General features: G+C 40.6%; 2 protein-coding genes across 3 annotated transcripts in view; both read right to left on the bottom strand.

The window, feature by feature from the left end:
* Positions 1–4207: 4207 nt before the first annotated feature.
* onecut1 (one cut homeobox 1) lies at positions 4208–10560 on the bottom strand. Its single transcript, XM_085907570.1, has 2 exons — positions 9240–10560; positions 4208–6065 (listed from the first exon to the last, which is right to left on the bottom strand). The coding sequence occupies exons 1-2, from the start codon at positions 10312–10314 to the stop codon at positions 5773–5775; spliced, it is 1368 nt and encodes a 455-aa protein (XP_085763696.1). The 5' UTR covers positions 10315–10560; the 3' UTR covers positions 4208–5772.
* Positions 10561–11477: 917 nt separating this feature from the next.
* LOC147059488 (uncharacterized) overlaps positions 11478–20877 on the bottom strand; it is a 168437-nt gene continuing 159037 nt past the window's right edge. Inside the window, exons 8-9 of one of the 2 annotated variants that reach the window (XR_015065688.1) lie at positions 19767–19873; positions 11478–12818 (exon numbers count right to left, since the gene is read on the bottom strand). Coding sequence is in view for 1 of the 2 variants with exons in the window: in XM_085907955.1 (XP_085764081.1) it covers positions 17922–18031; positions 19767–19873 (217 nt within the window). In the remaining variant the exon portion in view is untranslated. Of the gene's footprint in view, positions 12819–17670; positions 18032–19766; positions 19874–20877 lie in introns of those variants that run through there. The other variant, XM_085907955.1, reaches the window with a different exon arrangement.

Below are 20877 nucleotides of genomic sequence, written 5' to 3' on the forward strand. Positions count from 1 at the left end.
ATGAGTCTGACATTTTCTTTTCAACCATTTCACGTTATTAGATTGTGTTAAAGTCATTTTCAACAATATTTTTGTGGAGGGAAAAATATCACAAATAGGTTGGAAATATGATAAGCTATGTTTTTTTTAATTATTTTATTTAGTGGCATTTGGTTGATGACATGGGTTGTATATGTCCTGAAACTTTCCATGGGAATCAGTCAACCGGGAGATTATACAAGATGACCAAATCGTTATTAAAAATCATTCATTACCACAAGTACTTAAATAAAAAAAAAAAAATTACAGCATTTTGAAAGGGCAAAAAGTTCAAAATTATTTCAAAGAATGACGTTTTAATTGTATTAAACTGACATCAGATCATTCAAAGCTATATTAGGTACATAATTCATTATTTTAAAGCTATACAAATTCATGACGTTGAATACAAATTTAAGTTGAAGTCAATTAAATACTAAAGTAATCATCAAAGTAATTCATCCATCCATCCATCCATCCATCCATCCATCCATCCATCCATCCATCCATCCATCCATCCATCCATCCATCCATCCATCCATCCATCCATCCATCCATCCATCCATCCATCCATCCATCCATCCATCCATCCATCCATCCATCCATCCATCCATCCATCCATGCATCCATCCATTTTTTGATTAATAAATAACAATTTAAAGATGACAGGAATGTCTTTGTTAATCAATAAAAAAAAACACTTGTACTACAAAAGTACCAATACCAAAAACTAAAGATTGCGCTTCAAATTAAAACAAATATCAAAGTTTCCAGTTTATTCCCATGGAAAGTTTACAACTTGTAACTCTAGTGATGATCTTTTGAAGTCTTTGGCATGACAATTCAGAGAGGAGATCGTTCCTACAACAGTATGCAGTAAACACTTACAAAAATAATATAAATAATACAGAAAAATACATCAAATCCACACACTTGCAAACTTATTTCTCGGATAAGCTTTTTTTTTTTTTTTTTTTGCACTTTTATTAGACTTTGCTCATATTCATGACACAAGTACGTACGTACCTAAAAAACAGATACTCGAAGAGGCAAGGCAGCGGGGCCACGGCTATTGGAACAAAAAAAAAATTACAAAATAATAATGAAGGCAATAAACAATATCTCCGTGGCACAGCGCCCCCCTCTTGGCAGACCGGCTGCCCGGCCTCCACTCCACCCGCCACTCGTGTGTGTGTACATGAAGGCAGCAAAGTGGGCAGGACTTGCAGCCCTCTAATTTTTCAGCAGATTGTACATTTTGGACAGGAGATTCCCCTTCAAGACTACGCCTTCTACATTCTATACCCGTGAGAATGGCAAATCAAATACAAAATAAAAATAAAAGTCTACTTCACGAATGCCAGTGCTTTTCAACATTATACATGTTTTCGCCATTTTTTTTTTGGTTTTGTTTTAAAAATCTTTGGATGTGCCGTACTGTAATACCCATTTAAAAACAATAGAAAAACACATATACATACAAACACTGGTCAACAAAGTTTTGCTTTTTTTGAGAGGGGGTTGGCAGCAGTGTTTAAAACACATGGAAATGCCTCACAAGCGTAACGCTGTAACAAAACTTTTTTTGTCTTTACTTTCTCCCCCTTGCTATATACAAATCTAGAATTTCTACAAATACATAAATTAAATTAACCCAGTCGTTAAGGAGGAAAAAAAAATCATTTAACTTAAGCAACCACAACACAGTAGAGGGAAAAAATAGTGTGGGGTGGCGGAACACAACATCACAGCAGTTGGTTTTACCCTGTTAAAAAGCAATCATCTACTATCACAGTTGAACCACTGAGAACTAGAATGGGTTAACTCAATTTTTACTTTTTATCATTTAAGTGCAGAAATGAATAGAGTAGGAATATAGTCGATTATTTCCAATTTTGAGCACGTTTTCTGTCGCTGCTTGGGTAATGTTTGTGCATGTTTGAATGCTATCCATGCTCGTGCATGAAATATTGTTATATTTGCCTTTTGTAGATAACAGTTGTATTAAATCTTTACTTGCGGCCATTGGGTGTCAGCCCAAAACCATTAGGGAGAAAAAAAAACAGAGTTAGCTAACTGTAGTTCTCAATGACTCAAAAATGATCAAAAATATGCTTCTCCCGCCATACAATATACATCAACCCTGAAACACTTCTTAAAAGAAAAAAAAATACAAAAATGGAAAAACACGGTCACAGAAAGTACGCAAAGGAATCGTCACCATGAGGTATTCAGAGACATCGTGGAAATAACATGCACGGCCAGAGTGAGAGAGAGAAAAAGGGGTGAGAGAAAGTGGAAGGGAGATTTTGGGGAGAGTCGCTTTGGTATATTTTCATTGCATGCGTTGGCGATAAAAAAAGCACCATAGTGGGATTTGAAACAAAAGAAAAAAACAGGGGGCGGGGTTTCCTTGGGGAGTGGCGGCCCTTCGACAGGCTTGAGGTAAGTCAAAGGAGAGAAACGAGGTCAAGAGCGGTTCAACACTTTGGTTCAAGCAAGGCACTCGTCCTGGGAATGTGAAGGAGGGGGATTGCGATGAGGTTGATGTGGGTCAGCAACCAGGAGGCAGACGTTAGGAGGACGCTCAGTGGAACCTCTAAATATGAAAGTTGGAATTTGAGTAACATTTAGCACAAAAAAAAACCAAAAAGACAAACTGATTCTGAAAGTGTTGTATGAGTATCCCAAGTGGTACACAAGCTCCCTCTAGTGGTACACTAAAATTTAAGTACAATTCAGTTGTATTTAACTTTTAAGTTCATTTACGTTTAATCTTTAAATTGTATTGAACTTTTCTGTGCAGTCTAATACATTTCAAGTGAATCTGTAAGGAAAGTAGTTTTCAAATTTACCTATATTCAAGCACAGTATCAAAATTCAAACCGAATGTTACAATGGGCTTACAGCAATATTAAAGTTTTTAGGAATCAAATGAACATTTAGAGCTAAGCATTCTGTTAGCTGGTACTTGGTCCAAAAGGTTTAAGAACTATTGCTCTAAAAATGTGGCCAACAACCTCAAAGAATGAACGTAATGAATGGAAACGGTTCCGATAATGGATAAAAAAAGGACAAGACAACTTTTGACGTGACTTATTTTAAAGAGTTTGGTTTGACTTAGAGGTTCCACTGTGTATGGCTACTAGCAAAGAACCACGTTTAATAATTTTCTTGACAGCTTTAACACGTTCTGTGCCAAATTTGGAGATTTAAATGGAAAATCAACCCAATATTTTCTTTGCAATAATACGCCCCAACTAGTCTAAACACGATATTCCGATTTTACAGTGCCGAAGGGCTCAGGTAACGACCTATCGAATACGCCTCATATGTTTTCTTGATTTGGTCATGTGACGTTTACAAGCATGGATTTTCCGGCTTCATTCCGACACATGTAATACCGTGTTTAGACGAGTGGGAGCGCATAGAAAACGTAAATACAAATTTTGACCTAACTTCCTCTTTAAATTTTGGTTAACCACTACATATGTGAAAAATGTCTTAAGCTCCATCAGCATAATCTACTCATCTTTACAAAAAAAAAGCAAACAACTCCACATTTTGTGTTTTTGTTTTTTTTCCCCGGTCACAAAATTTGAAAAATAAATGCTTTTGTTGTATAACGATAATATTTTTGACTACGAGTGTGACTATCTGTAGAGCTATAATCGAGGAACACATTTGGCGAAGATAGGGTCTGTGTATGTGGGGAGGGGGCCGGGGGGGTGGGGGGGGGGGGCGGGGTGGTAGTACAATAATAATTTTATCACCACTCACAGAGGCCGTGCATTGAAGAAAAAAAAAAAAAAGCAACAACATCTTTGGTTATCTTTGGTATCATCAAAGTGATAGAAATCACATATGGAACTTGAGTGAGGTAGCATCTTTGGTTTCACACTAGAAAACATCAGCAGGTGACACGTTGTTTTGGTGGGTGTTGAGGAAGCGTCTCTATCTCCCCCTCCCCCCCTCTCTGCCCCTTCTGATAAATGTAGAGCTGCTAACCGTGGCCTTGAGGAAAAAGAGGAGGTGCAAGATGACAAGGGGCCCGGCTGGCTAATTTATCAAACAGGCTATGCTTCTTCCCCCTTGTGTAGTGCTTTCCTCCTTGTGCTGAAATGCATAGCTTTCCAGGCTTTGGATTGTTGGGGGGGGGGGGGGGGGGGGGGAGGGAAAGAAAGGTGATTGGACCATTGATCTTCTCCACTTGACGCCTTTGATGGACACACAAATCAATACGATAAATAAAAGCAAAACACTAAATTTGGCTCACAGTGACAACACGCTTTGATTGGCCTTCGCAGCGAGCGTTAACAGTAACATTCACGCCGCTCGCGGCGAAGATACAACTGATTAAAAAGGCATCTGTAAGGCAAAAAGCTTGACGCTCCTGTCATGTTAAATGAGTCAAAAATGATTACGGGTGTAAAGTCACTACTAGTTCACATACATTTTTCTCTTTGGTTAAATGTGAGCTGGGATCAGCTCCTGTTCCTGCCTTGACCCTGAACACAATTAATGCAAAAATATAAATAAATGGATAGACTAAGAATATTGCAACATGGACAATGTCGTGGTTCACATAGTGAACTGTGGTACTAATATAATACCCAATAATACCCCAAACAGTGTAAACTCTACAGAAAATGAATGGATGGATGAATGAAGGGACACTCAGAATGTTTCACTATTAACAGTATAAAGATGATTTGAATATGACAGCTGAGATTGACGACAGCGTCTAACATGACACCAACAAAATGAACAAAAACAAAAAATGGAAGGATTACAAATGTTGCACAGGCATTACTGTAGCAGTTTACCTCGTTGACTCTCATGGAATTCCCCCCCCCCCTCCCCGTACATATAAACTACCATGACGATGAATATGATAATAAAAAAAAAAGGACGGATAAGTGGTTAGAAATATTGCAACATACGCACACAGTAGAACCTCGTACATAATAAACCTCAAAAGAAAACGGACAAACAGGTGACTTAACAATATGGATAATGTAGTGGTTCACATAGCTGACTTTAGCCCTAAATCAGCGTCTGCCATAACCCTGAACAGAGAATGAAAGGATGCATGACTAGGAATGTTACAACTACAAACTATCATCTTTGGTCAATAGCACTGCTACCTTTTGAAGTGTAGTGTGTGCACGAGTGAGGCTTTGGTTTCTCTTGTTTAAAAACGACGTTTCAGCATGTCGGAAGGAAAGCACTACATCGCGATCCGGGGTGGGAGTTTTGAGCTTGCAGTCTATGCTATGGGATGGGCTGCCCCCCGCCCCCTCGAAATTGTCCACGGAGCAGGGATGAAACAAAACAAAAAGCAACAATCCAGTCGCTCCTGTGGGATTTACGTTTCTTTGAACGCTGATTGGCCAAATCCCACTGGAGCTCTGCAGAGCAGACTGATTAGAACCTCCATTTTGGGAGTCAGATCGTGACAGCGGGAAGGGGGTTGTCGTAAAGCTAGAGACCGGTGCGGGTAAGTGAGTACAGGAAAAAGGGGAGGGGGGTAGTAGTCTTTTTGCAGTAACACAAACATGTCAAAGCAGGTCAAACAAGAAAGAAGTCGTCTTTGGTTTGTTTTTTTCTCATCTTTGGATACTATAAATATTAATATAGTACAGATTTAAGGGCAAAAACGAGAAGTCTTTTGTAAGGTTCTTTTAAGTTTTAAAGCTTTTCCACCGAGTCGAGTCCATGAGTAAGGGCCAAAAGTGCCTTCCCGCTCCTTCTTCAGGCTTTGGTACAGGCGCTAAGGCCGACGCCGGGCGGGTGGCCGGAGCCGTCGTCGACCCACTTGTCCAGGCTGCGGCGGCGAGCGTTCATGAAGAAGTTGCTGACCGTCGCCAGCTCCAGGCCCAGCTGCTGCGCGATGGTTATCTGCAGCTCTTTGGACGGACGCTTGTTCTCCTTGAAGATGGCATGGAGGGTTCGCCGCTGCACGTCCGTGAACACCAGGCGGGGCTTCTTGGCCGCCGGGTTGCTCCGCTCGCTGCGGCCGTGGTCCTGTTCCTTACGCTTGCACGCTGAGGAGAGGCCAGTAAAAACAAGAGGAACCGGGAATGTGAGTTGTCAGAGATATCTTTCAGGGTTACTCAAATATTACAAAAGATAATGATCGGATTATTCAAATAGGATGATTAAATTAAAATGAAAAACATAGATTTAGCTAATGATAGAATAACCCCAACAAAAATCTTTGGACTGTGTTCATTCATTCATTCATTCATTCATTCATTCATTCATTCATTCATTCATCAGCAGTCAGATCGCTCATCATTGGAATATTTGAAACATCTCTCAGTACGATGTAAGTTACTTCTATAGCACTGCAACAATGACAAACAAACGTAAGTCTTTTGACCTTAAAAGCTACTTACGTCAATACACTTTGAACATCAATGGAGCCACAAGGCAGGGAAAAAGCCTCTTACACAATTCACTCGCGTAATTATTGAAAATTCACTGCTACATCATTGATTTATTGATCCCTGTGGGAAATTTGCTGCCTTATACTGACTCTTTGTGACTAAAAATAAGACGAATAGAATAAAGGGAATACTATTTGAAAATATTTAATGTAAGAATAAAAAGCTAAAAGGTCATGTTAGAGCATCACTGTTGAGAGGTTTTGGGTTCGAATCTGAGCGAGCTTTCCCGTGTGGACTGGGTTCAATTGTATATAATACTGTCATTCGCTGTCCATGGTGCTGAAAACACTCAACTTTGAAGACACAAAAACTCGCTAGTGAGCAGGTCTGAAAAACAAAACTTCAAACCCATTTTAAAAAAGAAGACAAGATGAATGTCATCACAATACATCTATGCACAGGTGAGAGCCATCAATGCACTTATTCATATTTTTGAAATGTGAATACTTGAAAAATTGCAACAGGCAAACTCCAAACAGCCCGGACAAAACCACTTGACTTTGTGGCGGTTGTGGTAAAACATCACACAGAGCCTCTATTAAAGAAAAAAAACTGCCATTTTTGTCACGTGCTGCTTTCTAAAAGACTTCTCCCATTCAGAGTGACTTGTAACCGACCAGAAGGGGGCAGACTTGGGTTGCTCTTAAGCACATTAGGTGCATTTGATAGGAGCCGATTCAAATAAATTCCAACATCATGCTTTGCTTGATATGTAGATAAACAAATAATCCAAAATACAAGCATGCTGCTCAATAAACATCTCTCTGACGATGTGTCAAAGCACATTCCAGTCATTTCCATCAGCTTATCTTCAAGATCACATTTGGTTTTCTCATATATCTAAGCACACCAAAAGAGGAGCACCACCACCACAACAACAACAACAACATCAACAACAACAATTACTATAATCAGCAATACTTGCACCCAAGACTGCTAAATATTAACTGCTAGTGCAAAAGCTGCTATAATAAATCAATTGGAGTGAAGGCCACGCAGACAGCGGGAAAGACCTGGCAAGGCCTGGACCACGTCTCGCAACACACACACACACACACACGCACGTACGCACTTACACACACAGACGCACACAGTGGTTGCTAATCATTAAGAGCAACAAAGATAACTCTACACACTGTGGTTCGATGAGGGGACTAGAAGTAACAATGCATTTATTATATATACATTTGTGCACACACACACACACACACACACACACAGACACACACACACACACAGTACTAATTATTTTCTTTTTAATTATAATTTTAAAATTGTCCAGCACAACTTTCACTTTGAAACAATTTTTCAGAATACTGTTAATATTTTGGTGTGTGTACAAAATGTGTTAAATGTTTCATGATTTTTTATTTTTAACCTATGCCTATTCATAACTGATTTGTGAGCCATTAAAAAGAAAGAAGAACATTTCTCATACTCTGAATGATAATAATAAAATCTTATTTGAAGATAGGTGAATGCAATAGTGACTCAAGAGCCCTATAAGTGGACAGTTTGTTACAAGATTAAATAAAAAATAAAACAATGAAATATTACTAATACACTAATTTCCCTTCATACACACGTTTAAATGCGTTTTGTGTGGTTTTTCAGTTAATTGTAAATACATTTCTCAGAGACACGCACACAAGGGCAGAATCCCGGAGAACTAATCAATTGCGATTAAATACACAAGCATACACACGCGCAAACGCGTATGCACGCACGCACGCACGCACGCAAGCACGCACGCACGCACTTTCAATCCAGTCTGCAGACCTCTCCTCATTGTAAACCCCCAAAACCACACATGTGCAACCCATCGATTAGCCTCATAAACTTTAGGAAGAAAAAAAAATCCATTTGTAGCTCTGTGAATGTGCAGCGTGCGTGCGTGCCTTAATTGACTCCTGACTACCACAGGGACAAATTAATACAGAGGTCTATCAGTTAATTAGACGGGACCCCCCCCCCCCCCCCCCCCCCACCCCGGAATAAATAAACATAACTACCACTGAACTGCAGTGCATTGTAGGACAATAAAGTCCCACTTAGGAGGGTATACAAATCACCACTTACACAAAGGCCTCTGGACTCGAATTTACACCCAGAACAAGGCCAGAAAATGAGGCTGCTCGGTTGCATGTATACCAAAATAAACACTCACTCCTCGTGCAAGGATCGACTTACTTTACAAGATCACGGGTCGATATTTGGAGGTAAAACGATACCAAAAACGACATGCACACAAACACCCGTCACAGATAAATATATACATCAGTAGGCCATTGGATTTTGGAATACATGGGAAAAAATACACAAAAAAATAAAAATCACGAAATTATATTGACACTGGAGGCTACTCGCTGTTATTTGATCGTGTGAAAAAAAAAACTAGCATTTTAAAATCCCAATGCAAATGCATGCAAAAATACAACCAACATGCATTTCGATTTCGATTAAAGTCAAATACTAGAATTGGGGCACGGAAAATAAATCACCAAAGAGCCGAAAATACTATCAATATTTACTACGTGAATTAAAATGCACGCAAAACAACACAACGAATATCTAAATATGACAAAGTAAATCACGTTATGTATGTAGCCCATACCGTGATTAGGACAACATAATAATGAGTAAAAATTCCCAGCCCACTTGACCTGCTTATTGATTATTATTGATTATTGCTTAATAATAGAGTAGCCTCGAGAGTCAATGCGGATAGCTGCATGCAAACACAGAAAATAGAATAAAATGTGGATTTACCGAGGCTTCGCTCACCTGCGAGCCTGAGCGCACTCATACGCTGGAACTCAGGCTCCTGCAGCCACTTCCACATGCGGCGGAAGGTCTCCCTGCCGGACTTGAGCTTAGACCACGGTTTGGGGTTCCTCAGCAGGTCGGACAGGGTCCCTTGGGACCGGCACAGAACCCGCTGGGCAAAGATGGCTTGGGGGATGCTGTAGCGCTTGAGCTCCGTGGTGATTCTCTGCGCCACCTCTTTGGTATTTACCTCCTCCATCTGTCCGCCGCCGCCTCCTCCTCCTCCACCGCCGTTGATGGCTCCTTGCTGGCCGAGCGCCGAGGCCTGCTCCCGGCCGCCTCCCAGTGATTGGCCGTGGCCCTGCGCTCCGAGGTGGGCGTGCGGATGGTGGTGCAGGCCGTTCAGCTGCACCATCCCCGCCGTGGAGCTCATGTGCTGCTCCGGGTGACGGCCCAGCATGGCTGGGTGGTGCGCCTCGAAGCCGCTGGGCGTCAGCATCTTCTCCCCGGGCATAGCGGCGCCAGGGTGGGCGTAAGGCGGCAGACCGGCTTGGCTCGTATGGATGCCCGCCAGACCGGAGCCGGACAGCGGGGAGAGACTCTGGCCCATGCAGGGGTCTTTGTGGTGGTAGGCGGGGTAGAGAGTGTTCATTGGAGCCAGGCTGCGGTCCTCCCGCATGAGCGTGAAGCTGCCGCTGACGTTGCCCGGGATCCTCTGGTGCGGATGCGGGTGATGGGGATGCGGGTGCGCGTGGTGGTGGTGATGGGGCGGGGGAAACTTGTCGGACACGGTGGAGATAGGGGGCAAAGGCTGCAGCGGGGTCAGCGTTGTGTAGGTGCTGCTCGCGCTCATGCCGGGGGCTTCACACATGCTGATGGCCGGGTGGAGATGTCCCGGGTGGTGGTGATGATAGTCTCCGCCGTCCAAGAGAGTCGCCATGCCCATGGCGCGGTGGCTCAGCCCCCGCGGGCTCGGACGAGAGTGCGGACTGTGGCCGCTCAGCAGCTCCCCGTGGCTGCTCACGGAGTCATGGCCGTGCAGGTCGCCTATATTTTCCATCGAGAGCTGGGCATTCATGGTCCAGGCGGTTCTGTGGACCAACCATCTATGTGACCTGCTTAGCTTGCGCCCACCCCCCCGCCCCGAAAGTCCTCAAAGTTGTTTTGTTGTTTTTCTTATAGTTTGAAAACTCACACTACATCGGTTCCAGCGTCTAAATCCACGTTTTCGTCATTGATAAATAGAAATATATCTTTTCAAATTTCTTGTATTATTTCCTTCCTTTGTATAAAGCCCCCCCACCACCAGCCAGCTGTCCTTGCGCTCCGGTCGGGTGCCGCGCCATCTCTCTCTCTCGGTGTTTGTCTGGGTCCACCACCGCAGCCCCTGCACATGCGCACTACGCAGCTTTCTCTCTCGCGCTCTCTCTCCCCAGCAGAGTCGCGCCCCTAGCGTGACGTCACACGCCTTATTTAAAGAAGATAGGTAGCATTTTGGTTTGGACGCAGTTTCAATTCTGGTCGGGGATATTTGAAAGGAAAATAAGTCATTGAACACATAATTGAAAGTTAATTCGTCCTCTCTCATTTGGAAGATTTTTTTTTTTAAATAGTCGCTATAATAACCCCCTTTCATTTTCAATCCACCTTAAATCACGCAATTAAGATCCAATCAACTTCCGGGTTAATTTGCAGCCCTCTGTCCCCCATTCAAATACTTTTTAACCCCTTGGCACACGCAAACAACCGAAACACGTCATTGATTGGATTCATGGTCGCCTCTGAAGTTCACTGGCACTTGTTCATTAGTGTTGTAGCCCCCCTCCTGGATGACCCCCACCTCGCTCCTAACGCCAGTTTTCTAAGAATGTGACAGTTAAAACCAAACGAAGGGACATTAGTTTGCGGTACCGTCGCCTTTGATAGAAAACGATGAGCAGATGTGTCTATTGTTCAAGTACAAGGCTTAACGAACCAAGCCGAGCACTGTATGTGTGTGTGTGTGTGTGTGTGTGTGTGTGTGTGTGTGTGTGTGTGTGTGTGTGTGTTTGTATATGTCACACTGATCCCTACAAGTTAAAGAAATACTTTTGATAATTAAATGCTGTTTTAGCACAATAACACCTAGTTTGTGCCATAGTCAAAGTAGGGCCATGGAAAAGTTGCAGCAACTGCACATTCTAACAATAAATAAAGGAGTAATATTAAAAATAATCATCATTTTTGCACATTTATTTTGGTTTCATAGTCATGGGTCATACAAAATGCACAGTTGAAGTTAAGTCTATAATAAATGAGGATGTAAAATTGCACTCCAGAAGGATTTTAATTTGCTTAAGGGAAAAACTACAAGAAATGCACCTCTAACATTTTCATATTTTCTCACAACATGACCATAGCATAGAAGAAATCAGTTTTCTGTAAACTGGTTGTAAGTAATTGAACTGCAACAAATTTGGAACAGCATCTAAATTGCCTGACCATAGTATGTCCCGATCATCAGATTGGTCATTCGACACAAGACAATATTTATACTCTTATATGACATAACTAAGAAAAAAAATAGATCATACAGAATATCAAACGCCCTCATGTCCCCCACATGCATCCTTCTGTATGGAAAAATATTTGGACAAGAAAGAGCAGCTCTCTAATGATTCCATAAGCTTCCATTGTCCCAAAGCCATGGAAGAAAATACATTTTACAACAGGAGCGCAATAGGTGTCTCAAAAATAAAAAGAGAAATGCAACTTTTCATAGCCCACTATTCTTTTCCCAAAATGAAAGTAGCAACAAAACTAGAGATTTCAAGCCCAGGTAATGACCAATCATTCACCTGCTTTCTGTCTTTGGTCATGAGATGTTCACAACTGATAGAATTGTTTTGAATAGATTAGAATGTACTTTTCCAAAACGTTTGCACGAATTTCACACTTCCGACATAGGCTTGGGGTGTGTATTATACTTTTATTGAAAAATAAATAGAACAGAGGACCTCTGAAATATGTGCGGTCAAGAAAATAGATTTTTCAAATTTCTTTTCTCAATTAATTTGTCATTTCACGCATCATGTGTGGACAGGGATCTCCAAAAGTCAACTATTAGTGTACAACCCATTAAAAAGTCAATTTTTGGTAATATGTCCCCCTTTAAAGTGACGTCAGGGTCCGTTTAGTCTAAAATGGCGGCAGGCGAGGTGACAGCTTGCAGCGGTCAGTGTCCTGCTGGACCCCCCCTTGATACTGAATGGGGGGACGTGTCAAAGGTGACGCTTCAAGACTCCTAAAGCCAACATCTGCGAGTGTGTAGGAGAGCGGGGGCCGCTGGGTGGGCAACAGATTAACCTTTTAGACTTTTCCCTGTCCCGGACCTGCTAAGGGGGCCCCCCGCATCTGTCAGGAGGTCCCGACAATGGACGTGGCGCTCGCTTGAAACGAGTCAAACAAAAGAAAAGAAGATGCCAAAGAAAAAAAAGGAGTTACAGAAGTTAAACCGTCTCTGATGTGAAGTCAATGCCAACGGCGTGTGTGTAACGTGTGTCCGGACAGAAGGAGACTCAATTCTTTCCTGAAAAAGAGCGTCTGGGCGAGCATGCACAAAATGGACACGAGCACACACACACACACACACACACACACACACACACACACACACACACACACACACACACACACACACACACACACACAAATGCAAATTAACTGGAAATGCCAACACGCTGTCAGGGAACGTATTACGACTTTTGGGGTAAATTCACACAAAGTTTATCAGCAATTTTACAATATGACTCTTTTCCTTCATAGGCTTGGGAATCTTTGACATACAAATGGTCATTTTAGTTTTTATAAATAAATAAATAAATAAATAAATAAATAAATAAATAAATAATAGAAAACATAACATAACAATTACAAAAGTGATATATACTATGAGCATTCATGGCTGAGGTAGCATATTTATTTTTAGACTTACCGGGCCAGATTAAACGTTTACATGGGCTGACTATGGCCCACTGGCCATATGTTTCCCACCATTCACATGCTGCACAGATAGGTACATGTCAATGTACTAAAGGTTGATACAGTCTTTGTACATAGAAAGTCCCTGGATATATCAGGTTTTGTTTTATGTTCAGTTATTGCCAGACTGTTTTCCGTTGGATTGTTTTACAAGTCTGGTTTCGAGGTGTTTTCATACAAATATCTACAGTACACATTCTGACATCCTAAACCAAGGCTCTGTTCTTTAGCCTGACTGCAATTGATGGTGACCCCATTTTTTTGTGAAGGTAACTATCCGGACCCCAAAAAAAGAAAGTGGGTGAGACAGAAAGATCATATTGAAAACATTTAAAAATAGTCTTACCCATCCTACACACATTAAACAATGAAACCTATTGAAGCACACTTTTGGAAATATTTTAACAATAATAATGATAATAATAATAATGATAAATTGACCATATACCTCTGAACACAACATGCTGCCGTTGTAACAGTATCGCTAAACCTTTTCAACATCTGCACATTTCATTATTAAAAGTCTCTCTCTCTGTCTCTCTCTCTCTGGATGATAAAACAAAATACTAAAAGGCTGGCCTTACAAGCCATCTACACATTCTCATACGGATCGATATGCATCCTTCCAGGACCTCGGGTTTGTGTGTGCGTGTGCGCTTGACATTTTCTTCATACAGACACTATTTCTTGCAGGAAAACACGCACCGCCCTGCATGAACTTACATCAATTAGCAAGCGATTAGCAGCGCGCACATTAATTAAGCGCATGCGCAGTTGTGATGCTTAAAATAAAAAAAAACAGCGTGAAGGCAGCGTGAGTGATTTGTAGGATGGCTTCCACGCTGATTATTCACCATTCCCGTGCAGGTGGACTAATATGAGGAGCGCAGATCAATAGTGAGTCACACGTACTGCACACAGACCTACACACACACGCACACACACGCACGTTGAAAGTGAGGGAGGGGGCGGCAATAAATGACATTTGCCAGTGTAAAATTTAACAAATGAACCCATATGTGCTCGTTTGAAAGGAAACAGAATTAGCCTTTGCAAAAGAAATGTCATTCCTTTCGTTATGATCCTTTTTAAGAACCCATAAACAAAATACCACTTTACCTTTAAACGTCCATCAAGGTAAAGCTGCCTTTTAAATACGATTTAGGATTAAATCCTTCACGTTTAAAGTCTTTAGTAAATATGTTTAGAAAATGCTGGAAAGCCCCCGATTTTTCGAGTTTAAGGGGGGAAAAGTGCATTGCGCGAAGGCTGCGTGGCCTTCACTGCGTATTTGAAGTGCACAGGCCTTGATAACACAGCATAATCGATACGGAATACATTTAGAATTCCTGAAGGGGGGCTCAAGCTGAGGCCTTTGAATTGGTGGAATAAATAAACAAAGCTAAAACAAATATTCCTCTTTTTATTTATAGAACCACGTGTTGCATTTCAATAATAATAAAAACTTCAAGGTTTAGAGTAAGAATGATTCCCAGCTGATCTCGGGAATCCGTTATTAAATATGATCTATAGTGATTGAATTTTTAAAATTATTTACTATATTATAGCGTAGATAAAGTAAACTAGTAAAAATGATAACTAACCAAAGTCAGAAAATATGCCATTTGAAGAAAAAAACTTGGTGCAATGAAACACAATTTAAAAGATAGCTTATTTGTAAAAAATAATATTGTGTGTTGGTTTGTAAACAAATTTAAAATGTATATTTTATTCAAAGTATAAAACAACAAAGTGTAAAAAAAAACTAATCTATTAAAATCTCAAATAAAACTAAATAAAAACGGATTCCCAGCACCTTTGCGGTTTAAAAAAAAAAAAAACCCAACAGAGACGGAGAATATTGATTAAACTCCCATCAAAATCTCGAAATGACTAACTGTCCGAATGGTAATAAATAATTCAAATAAAAATAAGGAATACACTTGTTACATATATTTTTGGGATACAGTATAATGAACAAAAATGTGTATTTATTTGCAAATGATTAGTTCTCAATCCTTCATCAATTAGATGACCGAGTGCTGCCTTGCTCACGGGAAAGTCAAGTAATCGCCTCCTGCTTGCATGCAGGCGTGTGCGACGTTATTCCGCGTCACTTGCTTGCATTCGTGCACTCTCATGTGCAATTAACGAGGCTTCGTTTGACATTAAGAGGCTCCATATGCCGCTGCATGCTGTCACTGACTCCAACTATTAGGCAACACACTTGAGGCGACAAACCTTGTTAACGATTATCAACGATCAACGCAAACTATTTAATGAGCGCAAGACACGCTTCATTTATCACGTTTTTAATTGCGTTCATTCCGGCATTTTTTAAAAAAACTGCAAATCAAATGATTTAAACACGTTACAAAATGGGGTTTAAATTATTCATCAAAAATTGACAACATTCAATGATTTATACACTCACTGGACACTATAAGTACACTTTTAACCAACACAAAATTCTCCCCTGTGTTCAATTCTGAAGCATTTATTTAACCCGATACTTAATCGTGCCTTGTATACCTAAACAGGATACAGGGAGCTGTTCTTTATATATATATATATATATTTTTTTTTAAATAGAAAATACTACTGTAAAATCCATGCATGAAATAAGGGAGCGGGATTATTAAACATGTGGGATTTATTTGCATGAATTGTATTTAACGGCTTAAGTTTGTGAATATCCTAATAAAATATAATTTCCCGTTTGGTATACATGAACCGATTATAGATTAAATGTAAAAACAACAACAAAAAAAAGGCTCAAATTGACGATTGCAGGAAGAAATCTAAAGCTAAAACGAATAAAGATCATCTTTACAGTTTTTAGCATCGACCACTTGGTCGTCATCACGTGTTCTCCCTTGCAGACAATCAATCAATAATTGAGTCAAATGCAAAATCATGCTGATACATTACTGGATCTTGTAGAGTGTACCTAATGAAGTGGCCTCCAGTGTTTTTAAAAAAATATAGATGCATGGCCACATTACCTATGATAAATAATCATAGTAAAACAAATCATTTTATTTTATTTAGATGTATCGCATTGTAAGTGCACCTAATGTTTGGTCTTCGTCCTGTATGAGCACTTTTAGTCTCCATATTGGCTGCCTTAAACGGAGGAAAAATCAATAAGTGTTTCACTAGAATAGCGCTCACGGGAACATAATAATACGAATAATTAGGGCATTGAATGAAGCGAATTTTTCACTCGAAATCAAAAATGAAAACAAAATATATTTAACGGGCGGGGGATGGATAACCAGTGCGGCACTAACTCATCGGGCTGTGGTGCGTTCAAGTTCACGTGCGGATGGATACAAGGCAGTGAGGTCTTGTCTTCATGCTTTCAAGTGGTCTCGCTATGACACGTAAACGCACCACCCGAGCCCACGCACACTTACATTCAACAACTCTCACGCACACACAGACAAGCCAGAATTTACCGCATAGCCAGAATGTGTCACGCAGCTCTCCGTGCGGCATGTCATCATTCTGAAAAGAAAATCCTCATTTTCCCACCACCCTTCTGCTCATTCCACGTTCTGCGTGTTTCCCCATTACGGCATTTTTTGTCCACGTTGCATCCATCCATCCATTCTATCGCGGGATAAAACAATCAGCATCCATGGCGTTGAAAAAAGATCCAGAAAAAGCAGGAAAAAAAAAGGCAAATAGCTTGAGGTTTTCCTGCCCCGGCGTCTGGTGCTTCTCTCCGGGCGTGCTTGCATTTGAATAGCCGGCCGCTCTCGTTATGGATCCGCGCCGCGCTCAAAGAGAATCACTATATGCAAATTTTTCAGTATCAATCGAAAGGTTCGATCCGCCTTGCAGCGTCAGCCTCCCTTTTGGATATAGAGAGGCTGCTGCAATACTATGCACGTGTAAAAACTAATGATGCTCCTATCTAAACATAAAACGTTCAAAAGAGTCGAAACCTTGTCTTTAAAAGTGAGGTTATGGTATATAGCTTGCCGTGGTGCATGACAAAGTAAACAAAATATGATTTAAAAAAAATATTATATATATATACAGCTGATGCAAGCACAGTTAACCTCAATTTAAAGACTTTAACATAAGAATTATTCAAATATCAAAAATTTACAAGCAGGTGTCAAACCTAAGGCCTGTGGACCAAATGCACGAAAACAAGTCACCCTCCACAACACGCAAACATAATATTATTAATAATAAGATCATAGCATGAAGCAAATAGCTCACTTTCTAAACTAAAAATGAAAAATACAAACAAGTATATTGTTGTCACTATTCACCCAAATTTTGAAGTCAACATCATAATAATTGCCATTTTGCACAAATCTGAAAATGATCACCGTAGTATTAAAAATGTGAAAATATGTATTGGAACAGATTTATTATGATTCTTTATTTTCCCATTATAATAATTGTTGATGTCACATGATTCTATACAGACTTATAGTGTGTGTGGTTTCCATTTCCGATACTGGTTCCTTTCCCAAGAAAAATGTAACAATATGTTTTTTTTTGTTTTTGTTTTTTTTAATCGTGGTTAACACTGAATCATCCCAAAAGCTGTTCTCTAAAATTCGACCCCTTTGTTTGACAGGCGCATCTTCTGGCAGGTGTACCTAAGGTTGTGGTCCATATTGAGGATGAGACTTAATGCAATCAAGGGGGCAAGGAGAGGTGAAAGCAAAGGCTACGGCCGAGCGTGTGGTCAGGAGGAGATAAAGCGTCCAGTGCGTTATCCATCTGTCTTAGGGTTAGAGTTTGACCAGCTGAGGGTAGAAAGAGGTCAGAGGTGAATGGGGGTCACGTAACCCCTTGCGCTGTCCTGAGGAAGGTCTGCATGGTCAGTGCACTAAAACACTCACCCAATTTCTCTCTTTCTTTCTCTCTGGATTCAAGGTTCTTGATTAATCAGACTATTTGAACTCAATTGCTAACCAAAACAGCAGCACCTGCTGGAGTTTCATGATTTGGATTTTCTCAACTAGTGGCCGCCCTCTAATCGAGTCGGAGTTGCAATTGGGTAGAATAGCACCTAGTACACTTAAAATTCAGAATGTTGTGCTGTCGAGTATGAATACAAATTCAAGCATTGATCAGTCATTTGTCAGCACTGTCAGCGTCATGATTGAACGGGGGGCACTGGCTCATCGTTAAGAGGCTTTGCTCACTTCTCTTATTTGAGATGCAAGTCATTTTCTTTCTCGCCAATTACAGGACTTCTCATCTGTTTTTGTCACTCTGTATGACAGTACCATAAATCTTATATAACATGTCAATTGGAATTTCCCCATGTGGGACAAATAAAGAAATATCTTATATTACTATGAGGATATCATGAATTATTTGGGTGATTTTTTTTTTTTTCGAGGGGATGTCAATAGTGATTTTAATTGTCCCAATACTTACGTAAGGAGAAGTAATATGTTTAGTATTTTTGTGTTACGTACCAGCAGCACTCACATTAAAATGATACATCATTTTTTTTCATTTGTTTTGGTTAACTTGCGCTTGTCTGACATAAAGAATGCTAACTAGTTGGACTCAGTACGACCCTGAAACAAATCCAGTCAACCTCTGTTCAGATGCAGTTTGATGAGTAACAGTAGCCCCTTTTAGCAAACGTTTGTGTAACGCTGCCGTAAAAAAACAGTTCATGGCTTTGTTGTTCTTTCACTTGTTTGCGCACAACTTTACAACGTTGCTTCAGTGTGCGCATGACTGTTCTCTCCTGATTTTAGATTTGGGGTTAGTTTTAGGTGACAAATGTTGGTTCCCTCACCTGACTTGTTCACCGCAGCAAAAAATTGGGAACCCCCTGTGGGCCAATTTCTGATACCTGATAGAATCTGAAAAGAGTTAATGCCAACTTTGTTCAATGAACAGCGGCATGCCCCGAGAAACTAACAAGCTCGGCGGCGGCGATCTCTTTAATAATGCCGCAGGAACCGGTTTGTCCCTCACCATCGGTTAAGACCCTCTCAGCCACTTACACGAGGAAAGTGGCACGTTTAATAGGCAGGCTGGACGGGCAGTCAGGAGTGCAGCGTGTGCGCGTTTAACAAGGCGTTCAGTGGTTATGTCAAGCATTGGCGTCTTTTACCAGTCTTTGAAAATCCATAATGCAGAAAGCAGATGTATTATGTCCTCTGTCTCTTCAGGTGTGTGTGTGTGTGTGTGTGTGTGTGTGTGTGTGTGTGTGAGCGGCTTACGACTGTGAGCAGTTTGTCTAGATGGTGGCAAATTGTTTATTTGTTTGAGGGTTCTGTAGAATTTCATACTAAGAGAAATGTCACGTCATTTTAAATCTAATGACACTGGCTTTAAGAACTTTATACAAACGGGTAGCTAAAGAGATTTGGGTTTGCTTGTCCACTAACCCATTTCCTGGATTTCCGAGGATGACAAGACTGTCCCATTTAGACGGAGAAATGATCATTGATTGCGATTCATGTAGCAACAAGAGAACAATTATTTCTCAAAGCAAAAGATAAAATGCCATACTTGTGTCTGTTTGATTGTGAGTTATCAGGCTCCTTTGATGGCTCCGAGAAGATAAACCGATGAGAACGTAGCACTTTGCTTCTGGGGTGAAGATGCTCTCTGTGACTCTAATGACAAACAAAGAAAGAATGAACATTATTTCCTATAACAAAAGCATATTTGTTTGGATGCGTGACTCTCAGTGTTGAAAAGGGAAAATGCATCCATACAAATTGTATTGGGGTTGCGTGAGGGCAGGCCCGCGTGGGATTAATAGGGAAAGTGTGTGGCATAAGGACAACAAACGCTGCATTTAAAAGAGGATTACATGGCTTCCCCTGTCATTGAATAGCGGCCGTTATGGGATTACAGCCAGAACTTCCATCTTGTCTCATCAGCATTGCAGCAAAGGACCATGAGTCACACTAACTGGGAATGAACTCACAGGTGAATTCTCGCACGGGCAGGTAAATTATTACACTACAGATGTGACAGGAAATGTTTCATTATTTTAACTTTTTTTTTTTTACAGTAATGCTTCTTAGGGTAAATAGTAACTAATTACAAATGTTAAGCATAATTCAGGGCACCTTCTAGCTCCGCCAGTGCTTTTTTGGGGGGGGGGGGGGTCAACTGCACACTGCAGGAAATCTAAAAATAAGAGCGTGATATAAAGTAATTAATTTGATAAATTATTGAATTAATTAGATTAAATAGATTCATTTTTAGTATATTCCAGATGCATTTTTTTCATGGGGCAGAAACCTCATGGAAAATTATGCACAGCCTCTCTGCGGAGAAAACATACTTGAGTGACATTTTGCTAAGCAGATTGCTCCGGTATGCGGAAGATTTAAGATGCAACAAAAGTAAATTGAATCAAAACAATGCAAAACAAAACAAAAACATGACTCATGTCACCTTTGGCTTCCAGACAGCAAATGAACGACACTCGTGCGAAGACACGACGGGCTAATTTAATAAGAGTTAACTTAACAGTGGGCTGAAAGTGCACAATAGCTCGCTCACAGACACATTTTCAGAAATGGGACATTCATGAGGCACTTCACACAACAAAACTTGCTATACAAGCCATTAAGACGCACTTATTGACATACTCCACTTTACTCTA

Source organism: Syngnathus leptorhynchus, chromosome 3 (genome assembly GCF_054491065.1).
Source record: "Syngnathus leptorhynchus isolate UIUO chromosome 3, UIUO_Slep, whole genome shotgun sequence".
NCBI lineage: Eukaryota > Metazoa > Chordata > Actinopteri > Syngnathiformes > Syngnathidae > Syngnathus > Syngnathus leptorhynchus.